Here is a 19,346-nt window from a genome sequence, read left to right on the forward strand (position 1 = left end):
CTTGGTAATTTGTTGTTCAATCATATCGTCAATGTTACAAACAGAGGCACAGTCTCTTAATAAAACCAAAAATAAGAACTTTAAAGTCAAAATAACGTGTTTAACTCGTCCTTTTTAAAACAGGCGTAGTTTTCATCGTGGCAATGAGCTTGAACACCATGTGATTGCAAGGTATTTTGAGAAAGCAGTTTTTCCAAAACCTGCATCAGCTGATAGATAAAATATCTGTTGTTGATCTCCATTTCCGGTTGAAAACAGGTCTTTCAAAGACTTGATCGGTGTTTCTTTCCTCTTCATTGACAAGTTACGGATTTCTGTTTTTACGGGGACTATATCTGGCATCACATAGAACCCAGCTAAGGTGTCCCTCTATTTCTTCAAGAATGCGGTGAGAGAGGTATTGAAACTACACCTTTTTCTGTAGAATTTAATCAGGTTTCGCCTTCAAGTTCTGGAAAGAGAGTAGAAAAAAATGTTAATCAGTGACAATCTTTCTATATAATATATAAAATGCTGAGGTGTTACTAACTTCAATTTTGCATGGTTAGGAACAAATAATGCATATGACAAATAAGAAGTAGATATGTAATACTATATTCAGATGCTATGTTTAACATTAACAATACATAATTAAAGCTAAACTTTGTTTTAATCATTTGCATAAATTCATATACAAAACGAAGTATTTTCATCGTTAATAATTAGTACATTGTATGCTGAAAAATAAGCATTTTCCTTCTTCATTCTGAACTCAAAGAATTGGCGGGGGAGGGTGTGGACAAGCTAAAAAAGAAAATATTTCTTCTATAGTTCATTGCATGAAAAAACACCACGAACGAACGATATATTTTTAACATGTTTGAACCGTTTTTTTAAAATGATATTTTTTAAATTAAAAATATGAAAAACAAATTCTGATCAAATGATATTTTTACATTAAAAATATAAAACAAATAGTTATCACGAAAGGGAAATAAGAGGAGGGGGTTTCTACTCGAAACAGCAAGTAATTTCTCCTGATTTCTCCATAATTTTAATTTTGGCTAATCGGAATTCCTCGGCTATTATTCATAATCAGACTAAATACGGATTATTGTTTGATTTTATTAACCTATTTGTGTTTACTTTTTTTGTCCATGGGCCCGGATTTGATCAATTAATCCCTTCGATTTATAGCTAAAAATAAATCTGCGTTAAAGACGGTGATTCGCAGCATGTCATATTAATGAACGAGAACCGGAAAGCAGTTCTGCTGTACATGAATTGAAAGCTATAAATAGCTATAAATGTTCTGATTTTTAACACTTAAGTTATAAATTTGTTATTTCCCTTTTTAGTAGTACATGAAAACTCTAATTTGTTACATTTTGAATTACATTTACACACAGCATATCAAATATACTATTAGTGATTGATTTTGTCAATATAATGAAGATTTCAGGCATAAGACTTTAATAATTTTGCTTTCGGTAATTATTCTTAATTTATATTTATGAAATTAAATGTTTGATAATAACATTTTGATATATTGGTTGTTTTGAAATAATTTAACTTTAGTATATAAGGTTACATTTCATTGGCGTCACTGGTATTGCATACAGGGTATGACTTGTGACATGTCCGGGGTCCGTACTCGACAGCGAAAGCTGCATTTTGTGGCCTTACCATAGGCTATAGATAGATAGCATCATTGATAACAGAAACTTTGATCTTCAGTTTGAGCATAAAGTGTAATGTTTTTATAAATTGTTTTAAAGCAAATCAACAAAAAAGTATATTGATATCTCCCGATGAATTAATTGACAACAGTTTTCTTTATATATATCACCAATGTCAAATACCTTTTATATCTTTGACTCGCACGAACATGATGTTAGTGAATTCCTCATACCTGCCTAAAATTCAGGTATCAGTCTTCTATTATATTGATGAATACTGTATCACCATGTAACGCGTGTATAAGAAACAAAAAAATCCTGAATTTGGTCTTTTTGAAATTCATCCCATTTTTTCATTTCAGAGTGTGTTCTAGTTTCAGTATTGAAGAAACCATTTTTTTTTAATTTGACATGAGAAAAATGCATGTAAAATTACTATATTAAAATATTAGTCCCTTTTCTTACTATTTGTATATTTGTTACACGTATAATAATAAAAAAAACAGACTTTGATATTTTTATCATCTAATGTTACTGACTACAGTAGTGACACAAACAGAACACAGTACAGTCATGCCACATAACATTTACAAGTCTTGTAAGTCTTGTTTGTATTCAATGAAATTACTTTCCTTACCAGGTAGGCATCAGTGACAGCATTTTTTTTATATTAAATATCTTTCCCCTCTTTTTAATTATGGACTGTGCATAAGACAAGTATAATTATGCAAAAAATGGTTTACAAAACATTCGGAAAAAGTCTACAATAGTGCTTAATCTGAATATAACATGACCTGTGCGTAGGAATAATTTGGTAAGGTATCTGTAATAAGCGCATTGTTTTGCGCGGAGCTTCTCAATTGCTGCATTGCAGCAACATTTGTACTTGTAGCATACAGATTATACAGTCAAAGCACACAATATATAGATATACTGTAGATTTTCGGCAAAGCACCTTATAACATGTGATTACATTTACATGTATTTGTTGTAGTTATAATGAGCGTCTTAACGCAATAGGGAGTAACGGAATAATTTAAAACACATCATCTATCAATTCAGCGTACCTGTGCTCGACCAGTCCATTGCTTCTATTTGCGTACGATTTATGTGTTATGTAAGTGGGAAAATAACCTCGGAGTTTGTGTGTGTTATTTATACCTAACCTGTAACCTCTACACCACTATCAGGTACTAAAAGTTTGGTAGAACTTGGCAATTTTTCAGACGATAATAAACAGTACATTCTATAATAAAAGTTGCAGTAAAAACTATTTTGCAAGTAAAGGACTGAAATAATGATAATTTAGGGCAAATTTTGGACAATGCTTTGTTAAATTTCCTTTACTCTTATGTTTTCAATTCAGTTCCATGGGAAAGGCCCACACAAATCAAAACCCTGCTTCATATACAAGGCAATGGCTATGAACATGTAAAAAAGTATGGCAGCTATCAGGTTACAAATAGGGAACACACCACTAAAAGGGCAGACCAACAGTATATTACATCAAGTATCACACTTTACTATGTTTGCGGTGATAGAATAATTATGAGAATATTGCAGTGATATAATATCAGAATAATAAGAATTTGCGCGGACAACTGAAACAAACATTATATCTATGAATAGAAATTTATTATTTTTTGACAAGCATAGCAAACCAGGGGAGGAGCCAGGAATTAAGGTAAGACAGTGCATATTATCACGGGGGAGGAACGGTTATACGAAGGATGGAGTTATTATGATAACTTGTCATGGAGTTCATGAAAAACGTAACATATTTCGTCGGAAAACTTTATTGTATATAGAGGATATTGAATGAGTGTAGGTTTAATACTAAATTTATTGAACGAGTTGAATAAAATCATATTATGCGAGCCTCTGGCGAGCATAATATTGTTTTATTCAACGAGTTCAATAAATTTAGTATTGAATCTACAAGAATATAATATTCTATTTATCACATATATAAAATTAGAACGGTAAACTGTTAACAAAAGTCATTTTTCTTTGACGAGCCTACAGTGTAACGCTAATATTAGCGCGCTTTAACGCTATTTTTATAGTGCAAATGACGTGACGTCAAAGTGTTATTACACTAGTGTAATATTGTCTAGTGTAGTATCGTTTTTATTAAATGGCTTTATTACACTCCTGCGCCGCGGTTTATGTGATAAACTGAAGAAACACACGTGAAAAATAGTTAAATGGGGAGTTTAAGTGCTGAATTAAACTTTGATGATTAAACTTGCCTTACAAATTTTGTATTTTATTTCAGAAAAAACTTTAAAGTCCATTTGTCATCGCCTCTTATTTAAAATCTGGAAGCTTTATGTAAAGATTCCAAATTACTTGCTCACTCGAACATATTGACCTTTTGATTTAAGAATTTCTTCGTTGCTATACCTTATTACCTAATTTAATGGAAGGTTACAAATTTAATGCCCAGGCTTATAGATTTATACCCGATTTTCCAAATGTCACGGAGTTCTTGTGATAACTCTGAAAATGTCCTAGAGTTTTTATAATTACTTTTCTTACTGCCAGTGTGTTTCAAGATTGTGCTATGTTACGGCTCGTTTTAGCGTATTTTATTATTTAATAAGTGTGTAAATCATTATGAAACGTAAAGTACGTAGTACGCTTATCATTTGCTATAATATTATAATGTTTTGGTTGTACTTCGGTTCACAGATGAACGTCGCCTGGCCATGACATACGCGACGCTCACCTGTGCTTCAGTTCAAGATATAGTATTTTTATCTCCGTTTCTTGTGGGCTTTTTTCAATTTTTAGAACTTTTTGCTAACGCATGTTTTGTATACTGAAAAAAGGCTTAATATAGACCATTAACTTACAGGATAAAATATGCTTTGAATTTAATACATAGGCATGATGTCTTCATGTAACATTATTCCTGGCAGTTTAAGAGAACATTAAGTAACAATATGTTATTAGTCTGCCGAAAAAAATACATTTAAATGGTTTTCAGCAAAATCTGAAGGAGTATACACTTTATCTAACTTTATCTACATTTAATGAGGTAAATATGAGAACGATATAACAATTTTAATATTAGATGTGGGTCACCTTAAGGTTCATGCTGTTGATCGACCAATGTCCTTTCTTTATTAAATCCAATTGAGCATCACGTCACGTACAGAGATCTATCTACCTACCTAAGTAACGACCTGCCTGATTATCTGCCTACCTACCTACCTACCTACCTACCTACCTGACTGCCTGTCTAACTGCCAGCCTGCCTGCCTACCTACCTGCTTGGCCACCTAAGCCCCCGTACAGGTGACAGAAATCATGCTTCTTCAGCTTAATCTTTATTATATACTTTAACAAACCAAAAAGGAAGTGACGTTATGTAAGTGAGTGTCACCAGTTATGTCGTTGTATGTCATCGTCAGTGTTTACTCTGTTAGGTCAATACGCTTTTAACATAGTTTTCACAGATTTTCCATTGTTTTTCTGTATTGCCCGGTCCCGTACAGTTTTCGTGCACTGCAGTTATTGTCGTGAGAGTAATTGATTAAAAAACATGAATTAAATTATATCACTTGAAGGTGAAATCTGTCTCAAATATGAAAACAATAGAAAAAACCGTGTAACCGGCGTGTCGTGAAAACGACTCATCATACAAATTCCTTAGTAACGTAATACCGGCGCACGACGGCTCGTTCATTACTTTGATGCATCACAGTATCCTTTAAACACTACATATAAGCGTCAAAATTCAGGGAAAAGTGTGTGTACGTTTTCCTGACGTCACTAGAAAATATGACGTCATTTGCCCTTTTGTTACGTTATCGTGTGGTCGTCAAAAAGTTGATAAATTGGATTTGGGGTCTTCTATTTTTTTATAATCATTTTTTCAAATCAATAAATCTATTAAATAGTGCCGTCACTTTATATAAAGAATGGTTCATACTAGTAATTTAGTTTGGTTCACAACTGGTACTCTGTCCTATATTTACATTTTTCCACACATCAAAGGACAGCTGAAGGGACGGAAGTTCAAAACACTACAAAATGCTTTGTTCTGAATAATTTGTACAATTCCAAGTGACGTTTACAGTGTCAAATTTAGGAAGTTGGTTGACCGCCACAGGAGATGCATTGAATATGATGGGTAATACTTTAAAGCAGTACGCCTCCAGATTCATGTTAATTTTCATGAAAAATTTTGAAATGTATTTAAAGTAAAATATTATGAAGTGAACAAATAAAATAATTTACATATTGCAATCGGCACTTACAATCCACGAAAATTAACAAAAAGTGGTCAAGATATGCAAAAACAGCCCTTACTGCGTTAGTAACGCAATAGAAATATGGTGATTTATACTGCAAAAATCAGTCTTATCCGCAAATAATATGCAAAATATAGCTTGGATCTTGAATGTTTTTATCTTTCTTGAAAAAATGTGTGAATCTTCTTGATTTTCTGGGAAAATTTTGGCTCATCTCGAGGCGTGCAGCTTTAAAAAGTTGTGAAAACGTGTATGACGCTGTAAAATTATGACGATGCGCAGTTGCAGCTGTGATTGTATTAAAATCTTTTATCGCTTGTAAAGTGGCATTTGCTTTCCATGTCATAATTTGTTTAACTGTCATTGATTGACGCAAAGTATTATGTAGTTTTAATTGTTCTTATGCAACCTACATGTCACATATTCCACCAATGCACAAATATATTAAACAACCCTCGTATATTTTAGACAATTGATATTTTATATCCTAAACATTTGTATATTATTATTATTATTATCATTATTATTATTATTATTATTATTATTATTATTATTATTATTATTACATATCTATCAGTCAATGATCAATCGCCATTTATATAGTCGATATTTAAAAAATATAGCTAATTCACCTCTACTTGACAACGAAAAAGCAACTTTTACACATGTAAAAAAAGAAAAAAAAGAAAAAAACATTTTATAAAATGACCTTATGTAATGCTAAATTGTTTAACGAGAAAAAGTTGGAGTTAAAAGAATATATAGATATATATATGTATCCTTTCAACTCCAACTTTTCCGCGTTAAACAATTTAGCATAGCATACTTTCATTTTATTGGAAGGTCATTTTACTCTAGTCGGGATGCTGTTGATTTTTCCTGTACTTTATTGATACAAGACATTAGCAAACTTGTATATCAAGTTACATTCTATTAAAATAATTTCACGTCTTTTCGGCAGGTGAAGAAGTGAAGTGTGTCACACTCGAAATTTTCTTACTCATCGGAGGACAAAGTAAGGACTACTCCAACAAAACATTAACAACAACATATTGTTACGGACTGGAAAGGGAACGGAAAACATGATTTTTCACGCAAAAGTCAAGCATATAACACAGTACAGTTAAACTGGTAAATAAGGACCATCCAATGAGAAAACATGCATGGCCTTTCATGACAAAATGTATTTATTCGGAATGTACATTTTACAATGAAGGTTTTTCAAAAAGTGGCCTTTAACTTCAGGGTGGTCTTCAATCGGAGTTTGTCTCTTACAAATGTTTGACTGTATATCAATTCTGGAAAGCAACATGCATAGCGTATTTAAGAAAAATCTTACTTGTTTTCATTTGGTTATAACGTCTCCACTCTGAAAACCATTCAAAAAACCTCTGAAAAATGTTTACATTCGTCTGCCTTGTTTCATCTGAAGAAATTGAAACATAAAAACTTTTATCAAATCAGTTCTAAGAATTATGATATATATTTACTAAGAATTGAACTATTGTAATTGAATGTGTGTTGTTTAAAAGAGCCGTTCACAAATCTGATACTACGAAAATTATTCCGATCATGTGGAGTTTAATGACTACCAAATATTTCTCCCTACTGTATGTATAAAGTATAGTAATCAAAGCACTGAAAGTAATGAATTATGCATTGCTTGATAATACAATCCATTTTTATCATCAAGGCCATGTTGATTTTAACCTACTGACCTCATAAACAATGGGGGTCATCTTCTGACCATGGTCAATGTCCCTAACAAGTGACTCACACCAAGGCTTTTTTCTTCTAAAGTTATTTATGAGACAAGGAAGATGTGATGTTCCATCTATGTATTGCTTTGGCAAGCTGATAGATGAGCAATAAAAAAATCATTTTTTGAAACACCTGTTAAATGGCCTGCATTATAGAATATTGAAAAAGTAATATTGAGTTTCCAGTGATGCTATCTAATGAAAGACATGACCTGGCTTAAACTCTATACAAAGTCAATTAATTTAATCATCCTACAAGACTAAATTACCAAATTATAGTACATCCTTTTGTATAGCTTTCCATGTTACAGATATATGCACTGTACTTTGATGCATTAATACACATATTCTGGTGTGATGTATTCATCTCTACACATTAATTTTCAAATGCATTACTTTATCGTTTATTAATAAAAATGAAATCTATAATCAAAACAATTCAAATGTATTGTAATATTTTCATTATTCAACAATTGTTACATATAGTCTTCATATACAACCTTTCCAAGAAATTCATTTATATTGGACAGCAAGTTAACAAGGGTTTTTCCATAATCAGGCTGTGTTACCAATTTCTTAACTTTGGATGAACCATTGAGCTAAAACATTTTTGTCTTATTTTTGGCTACTGTGACCTACTTCTGATTTTCAACCAAAGTGATCCATGTTCAAACTCGAACAAAACCTGTCACACACATTCTTACGATGTTGTGTGACAATTGGGGCAAAAGTGTGAACAGTAGAGTGTTAACAAATTAAATGACCAGCAGAGAGTTAATTAAATGTCATCGTCGGATACACATGGTTGATTAACATTTAACATGACATAACTGATAAATGTAAATGGTTCGGCCGTGGGTATCCGACGATGCTAAATGCGGACAGACCGCAGTTGACATAAGATGGATGACCGACATTCAACAATCTAAAACCTCACCCTGAGCTTACCTATAAGTTTCACCACTGAAATAAATAATAAGATAATAAAAGTGAATACTGCTAATGGTTTAGATGATGTATAGCCATTATATCAGAAATAGATTATTGCTTTTCTATATATGCTCTTTACTCTATTGAAACTACGCTTGAAACAAGCAAGTTCATGTAGCAAATAAATATAAAACGACAGCGAATACTTTCATCAGCGTATTTTATGATATAATTATTATCGATTTAAAACTAATATTATTGAACCCATTTCGTTAAATAACCATCAAAAATTGTTTATAATGCTGAATTTTTATCATAGCCTTAATATTTCTTTCTATTTTAAGTGTGTTCGGTATTGTTTGGTGTTTTTCGGTGTTTTTCGTTAATTCCATGCACCCATTAATATAAGCAGATTAAAATATTTTCTAAACATAAATTTAATATATTTATTACTTAATGACTACACTGATTTACGGATAGTTTCAAATGAAATTTCTTATCGTCGAATCTGGCCACATATGCCTATATTTAGTTCCAGCTCTGGCTTAATCGTCAATATCCCAAGTTCGACGAATTGTTATGGGTCGAATGGTCGAGTGGCCGAATCTTTATTTTTACCCGTACTGAATCATGCAATCTTCGCTGAATTTCGAAACATATTTCTTTTCAAAAATCTAAGGCCATTTATTTATTTTATTTTATTTCTAAAATTAACATAGACTTTATAGAAAATAAATTTCTAATTACCTCCTGTTATAAACATGAAATGTAAATTCGGTAATATCTTTACAAACATTGCTTTTTGGAAATTACAATATTGATAAATCTTCATTTGTGCATTATATTTATGATATAAAACCATATAAAAATAAGTTAAAGGATCTTTAAAATTATTTAATAGTTATTTATCACTCGTATTATCCACGAGATTGATTGATGTTCATGCATCTTGTGACAAATTACACACAAATGTTATGAATATTCGGTTACATTGATTGATACTGCGGTACATGATCAGTTTTTCTTGTAGTTGCTTGTGACTTAAAACCTAGAAAAATTGTAGATAACATTTATTTTTCACCGCAAGATATAAAATTTGTTATATTCGCAAAGTGGAAGGAATCGATTATAGTCTTTGAAACAGATTGTTTTCGTTTTTCTTAAACACTGTTATATTGTTGATATTTCTGGCAATGGCATTGGTCTGGAAACGGAACTATCTACTATATCAAACTATAAAAATAGTATTTGTTAGTATTCTAGTATATTCTTTTCTCAGTCATTCTATTGTAGAATTCATAAACAATAAAATATTTAAGCTTAAAAAAGCCAACCTGCCCCTTGCCATCTTTTGATTTCATCAACGTCTCTTTTCACATCAGTTACATTTTCCTTTATGCCTTCGACGTCTCTCTTCACTGCAGTATCATTTTCTTTTACGTCTTCAAGGTCTTTCTTCACATCAGTTACATTTTCCTTTATGCCTTCGAGGTCTCTCTTCACTGCAGTACCACTTTCTTTTACGTCTTCAAGGTCTTTCTTCACATCAGTTACATTTTCCTTTATGCCTTCAAGGTCTCTCTTCACTGCAATACTACTTTCTTTTACGTCTTCAAGGTGTTTCGTCACATCAGTTACATTTTCCTTTATGCATTCAAGGTCTCTCTTCACTGCAGTACCACTTTCTTTTACGTCTTCAAGGTCTTTGTTCACATCAGTTACATTTTCCTTAATGCCTTCAAGGTCGCTCTTTACTGCAATACCACTTTCTTGTACGTCTTTAAGGTCTTTCTTCACATCAGTTACATTTTCCTTTATGCCTTCAAGGTCTCTTTTCACTGCAGTATCATTTTTTTTTACGTCTTCTAGGTCTTTATTCACGTCAGTTACATTTGCCTTTATGCTATCAAGGTCTTTCTTCACGTCTGTCATTCCCTGTTTTAGTCGGTCAACATCGTCTTTATAGTCCTTCCACTTTTCTATTTCTTTCTGTATCCTTCTCTCTTCTTCTAGATCAAAACGGCAGGTTTTGAATTTGTCGATTGTTTGCTGAATATTCAAAGCTGGAGAACTTCGACGAACAAGTATCTAAAATCGGAAATGAATAACTTTATCATTAAGGTTTCGATGATTGGTGATCTTTATAAGCGTTTATCGAAGATGTTGACCCAGTAATTTATCTGTTTATGAAAATATTAGGCATGAAAGACAAGCTTTTCTGAACAATAGTAATGATGATTCTTCTTATTATAAAAGCTCTTGATGACAAGGGACAATTAACACTGTTTACTGTCAATGAAAAGCAGATATCAAGTCATAATCATTTACTGAGATCACAAAGGTTATATCTGCATCTGAAATCGTGCAAATGTAAAACAGTTTACAGATTGTTATTACTGAGAAAATCATTAGTAATTAAAAGATTCACAGGCGGTTTTACAGTTTGGAAGTTAGTGGTTACTATAAAGATCAATGGTTGATTTCTAGATTAAAAGTTAATAGTTTCTATGGAAAGTTAATAGTAGCTATCAAATGAAATGGTCGCTATGGAAATATGGAAAGTCTCTGTATGCTATGGAAAACAATGAATGCAATGGGAGTCAATTGCTTCTATTGAAGTGACTGGTTGATAAAACAATTTATTTGCTGTTGGAAATCACTGCTTGCAATAGAACATTAATAATTGAAATAAAACACTTGTTGCTAATCAATACAAGTTTTGCTTAGGAAAAAGAACAGCTGATGTTGAATTGGCTTGTTGCTAAAGAATTTAAATGGTTGCCTTTGAAGTCACTGTAACTCAGGAAAGTCAACGGTTTTAATGAAAGTCAATGGTTGTTAGGGAAAGTCAGTTATGTCTTAGGAAGTCACTTATATATTTGGAAAGTCAATTGCTGCAAAAGAAATAAATGGTTTGCTATGGAAGTCACCATTTGCTATGGAAGATAATGGTTGCTAGGAAAGTCACTGATGACTGTAACGTGACGATTGTTGATCCACAGTTTGCTATTAAATTCAAGCTCCAGTTAGGAAAATCCATTACCCCCAAGGCAAGGCAAGTTTAACACCAGGGCTATAACATGGTAGACGTCTTCTTAACTATGTTTCCTGTAAAGTGTCTAAACTTTCTAAGTGACACACTCAAAGTACTAGAAACCTAAAGATTGTCAAGCACTGAACGTACTTGAAACCTGGAAATTGTAAAACACAAAAGCTGCTAAAAGCGGAAAAATTATGATGCATTGAAAGCTTCGAAATACACTGGAAGTACCGGAAACCTGAAATATTTAATCATGAATGTACTGTAAAATCTGAAAATTTTGAAGCATTCTTATTACTAAAACCATCGAAATGTGGGTGCATTGAAAGTATCTTAAACCTTAAAATAGTGAAGAACGCAAAATATTGTAAAATCATTAAACTGTGACTCACTTGAGGTACTTGAAACCCTTAAATTGTGATTATTTTTAATTACTTGAATCTTGAAAATTGGTAAGCACTGAATGGATGGGAAACCTGAAAATTGTAAAACCCTATTAAGCATTGATATTCACAGAAATTGAAAATTGTGACATATTGTTATTACTAATGATTGAAAATTGTGATGCACGGATATAACTGGAAATTTGAAAGTGTAACGCACTGACATAATTGATACTAGAAAATTGAAAATTGTGATGGACTGGAATAAGTGATACTTGTAAATTGTGAAGCACTGAATGGAGATCAGTTAATCGTATTTCACCAAATATACTAGACAACTGAAAATTGTGAAACACTGAAAGTACTTGACAACTGAAAATCGTGAAACACTGAAAATACTTGATAACTGAAAAAGGTGAAACACTGAAAGTACTTGACAACTGAAAATCGTATTACACTGACACTTTACAACTAAAAATCGTGAAACACTAAAGTTCTTGACAACTGAAACTCGTAAAACACTGAAAGTACTTGACAACTAAAAATCGTGAAACATTGACAGTACTTGAAACCTTATAATCGAGAAACTCTGAAACTACTTGACACCTGATAATCGAGAAATAGAGCCATTCATGTGAGTCAGCTCTGTTGCGGATCGTGAATGACATTTTGGACGGTCTGGAGCAACAGGAGGTAACAGCTATGATTGCACTTGACCTAACTGCTGCCTTTGATACAGTAGACCATGACATTTTGTTGGATGTGTTTGCTAAACAATATGGGTTATTGTCGACGGCGCTTGACTGGATCAACTCATACTTGCGTCCTCGCAGCTGTCGTGTCAGTGTAAACCTATCGTTGTCGTCTGCACGTTCACTGGAACGTAGTGTCTCACAAGGCAGCTGTCTTGGTCTTTGGCTTTACCTCACATATGTCGGAACGCTCTTTGACATTATACCACAATCACGGTTCATGGCTTTGCTGACGATCACACGAAAAACGTACGTTTCACCGTCAAACGAAAATGCAGAACAGAATTCCATAGAAACTCTTGAAAACTGTGCTTTGAAAACAACCAATTGGTTGAATGGAAACAAATTAAAAATGCATACAGCAAAAACTGAATTCATCGAGTTTGGCAGCAAACATCAGTTATTCAAATGCTCTTTTGAACAAATTAACATTGCCGGTGATGAAATCGAATCAAATACTAGTAACTGCATTCGTTATTTAGGTGCATATTTGGACGAACATTTCAATTTCAAAGACCATGTTAAACGCAAATGCCGCACTGCCATGTTCAACTACTTAAAAGTTATAAAAAAACATCAGGAAATACCTCACAAAAGAAGCAACCGAAATATTAGTCTTGTCTCTCGTCATCTCTCATTTAGATTACTGTAATGCAATAATTTATGGAATATCCCAGTGTGAATTCCAAAGATGAAAAGAATCCAAAACATGTGTGCAAAACTGGTTCTAAACCGTGGAAAATATGAAAGTTCAAAGCAATCATTCTACGATCTCCATTGGTTACCAATCAACGCTCAAATAACATTAAAAATCTGTACATTTATGTTCAACAGTTCTATTGGAAATGCACCTGCTTATTTGACTTGTCTTTAGACTGAAAAAAATGCCTTCAAAACTTCTTCGCTCTGCAGCTTCTTCAGAGGGGTGTTATGTTGTTCCCTTCAATAAGATAAAGACATTCAGCGACAGAAGTTTTAGTACGGTGGGACCACGCCTTTGAAACGAGCTTCCAAGAGACATTCTCAGTCAGGCTCTGTAGACATTTTCAAAAGTAAACTGAAAGCATGGTACTTCAGGGACTATTTCTCTTCATGTTCTAGTTTGGATATTCATATAGTTCTGTTGTTGATTTTTCTGATAGAAAAATGATCTGATAAAGTACAAATGTGATAATGACTTAAATATTTTAAATTCCTGTGAATAATAATAAAAGTTTCTTTATACAGCTTCTAAATATTTTACTTATTTTGAACTTGTGTGTGTGCGTGCGTGCGTGTGTGTCTATATTGGTTGGGACAGCCCAGTTTGCATACTCTTGCGGTGAAGATTTATGTAGACACAAATCATAGGAGACTGGCGTGTGTTTTGCTCTTTGAGAGTGCAGTTCTTTGTATGTTAGCTTTCTTAATGCTATTTCTATTGTTTGACTTGATTTAACAATTACTTTTAATTTATTTTAGTAAAATTTTATCCTTTTATCCATTTAAATGATTTAAATGTACCATTGTACAACGCCATTGAAAATTGTTATTGAAATAGGTGTTTAATCAAATAAAATGTTTCATGTTTTATGTTTCATGAAAAACACTGAAAGTACACGGCAACTAAAAATCGTGAAACATTGACAGTACTTGACACCTGATAATCGAGAAATGCTGAACGTATTTGGCAGCTGAAAATCAAGAAATACTGAAAGAACTTGACAACTTAAAATCTTATTACACTGAAAGTTCTTAACAACTGAAAATCGTGAAACACTTAAAGTACTTGACAACTGAAAATCGTGCAACACTGAAAGTACTTGACAACTAAAGATCGCGAAACATTGACAGTACTTGACACCTGAAAATCGAGAAACACTGAAAGTACTTTACAGCTGAAAATTGTGAAACACTGAAAGTACTTGACACCTCAAATCGAGAAACACTGAAAGTACTTTACAACTGAAAATTGTGAAATACTGAAAGTACTTGACAACAGAAAATCGTGAAACACTTAATGTACTTGACAGCTGAAAATTGTGAAACACTTAAAGTACTTGACACATGAAAATCGTGAAACTCTGAAAGTACTTGACAACTGAAAATCGTGAAACGTTTAAAGTACTTGACACATGAAAATTGTAAAACACTGAAAGTTCTTGATAACTGAAACTCGTGAAACATTGACAGTACTTGACACCTGATAATCGAGAAACTCTGAAAGGACTTGACAACTGAATATCGAGAAAAATTTAAAGTACTCGATACCTGAAAATCATGACGCTTTTAAAGAACTGACACTTGAAAAGCGTAAATGTTTTTTTAAAGCCTAAATACACCAAGTGTTCGAAGAGATACGTCAATAGCATTCACATTGTGTTTGGAGATTTCAAAAATTAAAAAAAAAATATTAAAAACTTTACAAAAGGAAATTTAATGTGGACGTCAATTGTAAAATAATAAAATTTGAATTTTTTACATAGATCAAATTGGGCGCTCAAATGACTCTATGGGGAAATTGGCTTGTTTGAAATTATTTTCTTGTTTCGACGTACATGTAGTGTCAAACATTTATACGTTTATATGGATTATATCATTAAATAAATATCCCATTAAATGTTTACATTTTTTAAGAATATATGCCTTACCGTTTAAAATATTCTTTTAAAAATCGATTTAAATGTTACAAAGATAATAATAATAATAATAATAATAATAATAATAATAATAATAATAATACTATGAAAGCGAAGTGTGCTCACCAGTTCAATCTCATTCCACCAAGCTGTAAAATCAGTTTGTTGTATTGCAGTCGTTGTTGATATGTGACTTATCTGAAATAAAAACTAAATATGATTCACCTAAAATAAGGGCTCAAATTACCTAATAAAAGTAACAAAAGCAACCCACACCCTAATATCCTGATTTATTTCATAACGGTAGTAAAGTCGCGGATTCTTTCATGAATGCAGTGATATCTCGGATTGTTTCATGATGGCAGTATTATCTCGGATTATTTCACGAATGCAGTAAAATCTGGAAATGTTTCACGATGGCAGTAATATCTCAATTTTTTGCATGACTGTAGTAATATCCCGATTTATTTCATGTTGGTAGTAAAATCTCGGATAATTACATGTCAACAGTTATATGATGGATTATTTCATGATGACAGTAATATCTCGGATTTCATGGCTTCAATAAAATCTCAGATTGTTTCATGTATTTGGTTTTATATCGGATTATTTCATGAGTGCAATCTCGGATCGTTTCTTGACGACAGTATTGACTAGGATTATTTCATCACGACAGTAATATCTCGGATTATTTCATGATTGCAGTATTATCTTATAGAATTGTTTCATTATTGCAGTAATATTTTGAATTATTTTATGACGGCAATATTATCTCGGACTGTTTCATGACGCAATATTATCTCAGATTGTTTTGTACCGGCCGTTTTATCTCAGACTGTTTCATAACGGCAAAAATATCTCTGAATATTTCATAACGACAGTAATATCTCGGATTATTTCATGAATGCAGTATTATTTCGGATTATTTCATTACTGCAATTTTATCTAGAATCATTTCATGAATGCAATTTTATCTCGGATTGTTTCTTTATGGCATTATTATCTTGGATTATTTTATGTCGGTTGTAATATCTCAGATTGTTTCATGACGACAATAATAACTGGGATCGTTTAATGACAGCAGTATTATCTCGGATTGAATTATGACGGCAGTATTATCTCGAATTATTTCATGACATCGATAATATCTCGGACTTTTTCCTGACGGTAGTATTTTATTGGATAATTTCATGACGGCAGTATTATCTCGGACAGTTTTATGATACAGTATTATCTCGGATTGTTTTCTAGCGTCCATAATATCTCGGATTGTTCCATGGTGGCAATACTGTCTCTGATTATTTCCTGACGGCAGTACTATCTCGGATTGTTTCTTTACGTCTGTATTATCTCGTACTGTTACATGTCAGTAGTATTATCTCGCATTGTTTAATGACGACTGTATTATCTCGACCTATTCAATGGAGGCAGTATTTTGTTTTCTTTTTTGTTTTATGACGGCAGTATAATCACAGATTGTTTCTTGGCGGCAGTATTTTCTCGGATTGTCTCATCCCGGACTTATTAACTCGGACTATTTCATTTTATTTCTATTTTTGTTTTATGACGGCATTATCATCTTGGATTGTTTCATGACGCAGAATTATCTCGGATTGTTTCTTGACGGTAGTTTTAACTCGGATCGTTTTATGACGACTGCTTTAGATTGGATTATTTTTATGTTAGTAGTTATATCATTGCATATTTGATGGTATTAATAACACCTCGTTTTATGTCGTGAAGGATTGTTTCATGACATAAATAAAAGCCCGAAATTTTTCTTGACATTAATGATAACTCGAAATTTTTCATCCAAACTGATAAAAAAAAATATTCATTTTAACGACAGTATTATCTTTGATTATTTTATGTTCGCAGCATTATCTTTGATTGTTCCATGACGTCAATTTCAGGTCGGATTGTTGTCTTGTCGGCTGAATTATCTAGGATTTTCTTATGGCAGCAGTATTATCTCGGACTGTTTCATGATAGAAGTATTATCTCTGATTGTTTCATAAGGGAAGTATTATCTTGGAATATTTCATGGCTGCAGTATTATCTCGGAATGTTTCCTTGACTTCAGTTAAAGGTCCGATTGTTTTCTTGGCGGCTGAATTATCTAGGTTTGTTTTATGACAGCAGTATTATCCCGAATGGTTTCATATGGGAAGTATAATCTCGGATTGTTTCATGACCGCTGTAATAATTCTGATTGTTTCATGACGGCAGTAATAATTCAGAGTATAACATTGCGACAGAATAAGCTAATATTGTTAAATGGTGACAGGAATATCTCTGATTAATTCTTGACTGCATAATTTTCACGGGTTGTTTTTTAAGGCAGCATTATCACAGACTTTATGATGTCAGCAGTTTTATCGCAAACTGTTTCATGACTGCAGTAATATATTGGATTGTTACATGGTGGCATTATTATCTCAGACTGTTTCATTGCAGAAGCATTATCTAGAATTGTTTAATGACATTAGTATTATCTCTGATTGTTTCTTGACGGCAGTTATATCCCTGATCTGGGATAATTTCATGACTGACTGCAGACAATATTATCTAAAATTGTTTCATAACTGCAGGTAGTATTATCTCGGGTTGTTTCATGACTGCAGGCAGTATAATCTCTGATTGGTTCATCATGACTGCAGGCAGTAATATCTCGGATTGTTTAATGACTGCAGGCAGTATTATCTCGGATTGTTTTATGACTGCAGGCAGTATTATCTAAAATTGTTTCATGACTGTAGGCATTATTATATCGGACTAGTTAATGACTGCAGGCAATATTATCTTGGATTGTTTCATGACTACAGGCATTATTAAATCGGACTAGTTCATGACTGCAGGCAGTATTACCTCGGATTGGTTCATGATGGCAGTAGTAGCTAGGATTTTTTCATGACTGCAGGTAGTATTATCTCGGGTTGTTTCATAGCTGCAGGCAGTATAATCTCGGATTGGTTCATCATGACTGCAGGTAGTATTATCTCGGATTGTTTCATGACTGCAGGCAGTATTATCTCGGATTGGTTCATGACGACAGGCAGTAATATCTTAGATTGTTTCATGACTGCAGGCAGTATTATCTCGGATTGGTTCACGATGGCAGGCAGTAATATCTCAGATTGTTTCATAACTGCATGCAGTATTATCTCGGATTGTTTCATGATGGCAGGCAGTATTATCTCGGATTATTTCATGACTGCATGCAGTATTATCACGGAATGTTTCATGACTGCAGGCAGTATTATCTGGAGTTGTTTCATGACTGCAGGCAGTGTTATCTAAAATTGTTTAATAACTGCAGGTAGTAATATCTCTGGTTGTTTCATGACTGCACGCAGTATAATCTCGGATTGGTTCATCATGACTGCAGGCAGTATTATCTCGGATTGCTTCATGACTGCAGGCAGTATTATATCAGATTGTTTTATGGCTGCAGGCATTATTATCTCGGATTGTTTCATGACTGCAGGCAGTATTATTTTGGATTGATACTTGACTGCAGTATTATCTCGGATTGTTTCATGACTGCAGACAGTATTATCTCGAGTTGTTTCATGACTGCAGGCAGTATTAGCCCGGATTGGTTTATGACGGCAGACAGTATTATCTTGGAATGTTTCATGACTGCAGGCATTATTATATTTGATTGGTTCATGACGACAGGCAGCATTATCTTGGATTGTTTCATGACTGCAGGCATTATTATCTCGGATTGTTTCATGATTGCTTGCATTATTTTATCGGACTAGTTCATGACTGCAGGCATTATTTTATCGGACTAGTTCATGACTGCAGGCAGTATTATCTCGGACTGGTTCATGATGGCAGTAGTATCTCGGATTGTTTAATGACCGCATGCAGTATTATCTCGGATTGTTTCATGACTGCAGGCAGTATTTTCTTGTATTGTGTCATTACTGCAGGC

The 19,346-nt window shown here is 33.1% G+C and overlaps 1 protein-coding gene across 1 annotated transcript in view; it reads right to left on the reverse strand.

The window, feature by feature from the left end:
- Nucleotides 1-132: 132 nt before the first annotated feature.
- LOC132720572 (structural maintenance of chromosomes protein 2-like) overlaps nt 133-19,346 on the reverse strand; it is a 40,526-nt gene continuing 21,312 nt past the window's right edge. Inside the window, exons 3-5 of the mRNA XM_060704733.1 lie at nt 15,530-15,601; nt 9,945-10,698; nt 133-314 (exon numbers count right to left, since the gene is read on the reverse strand). Of these exons, the coding sequence (XP_060560716.1) occupies nt 133-314; nt 9,945-10,698; nt 15,530-15,601 (1,008 nt within the window). The remainder of the gene's footprint in view (nt 315-9,944; nt 10,699-15,529; nt 15,602-19,346) is intronic.

The sequence above is a fragment of the Ruditapes philippinarum genome, unplaced genomic scaffold, assembly GCF_026571515.1.
Source record: "Ruditapes philippinarum isolate M1 unplaced genomic scaffold, ASM2657151v2 ctg10314_1_1_1_1, whole genome shotgun sequence".
Lineage (NCBI taxonomy): Eukaryota > Metazoa > Mollusca > Bivalvia > Venerida > Veneridae > Ruditapes > Ruditapes philippinarum.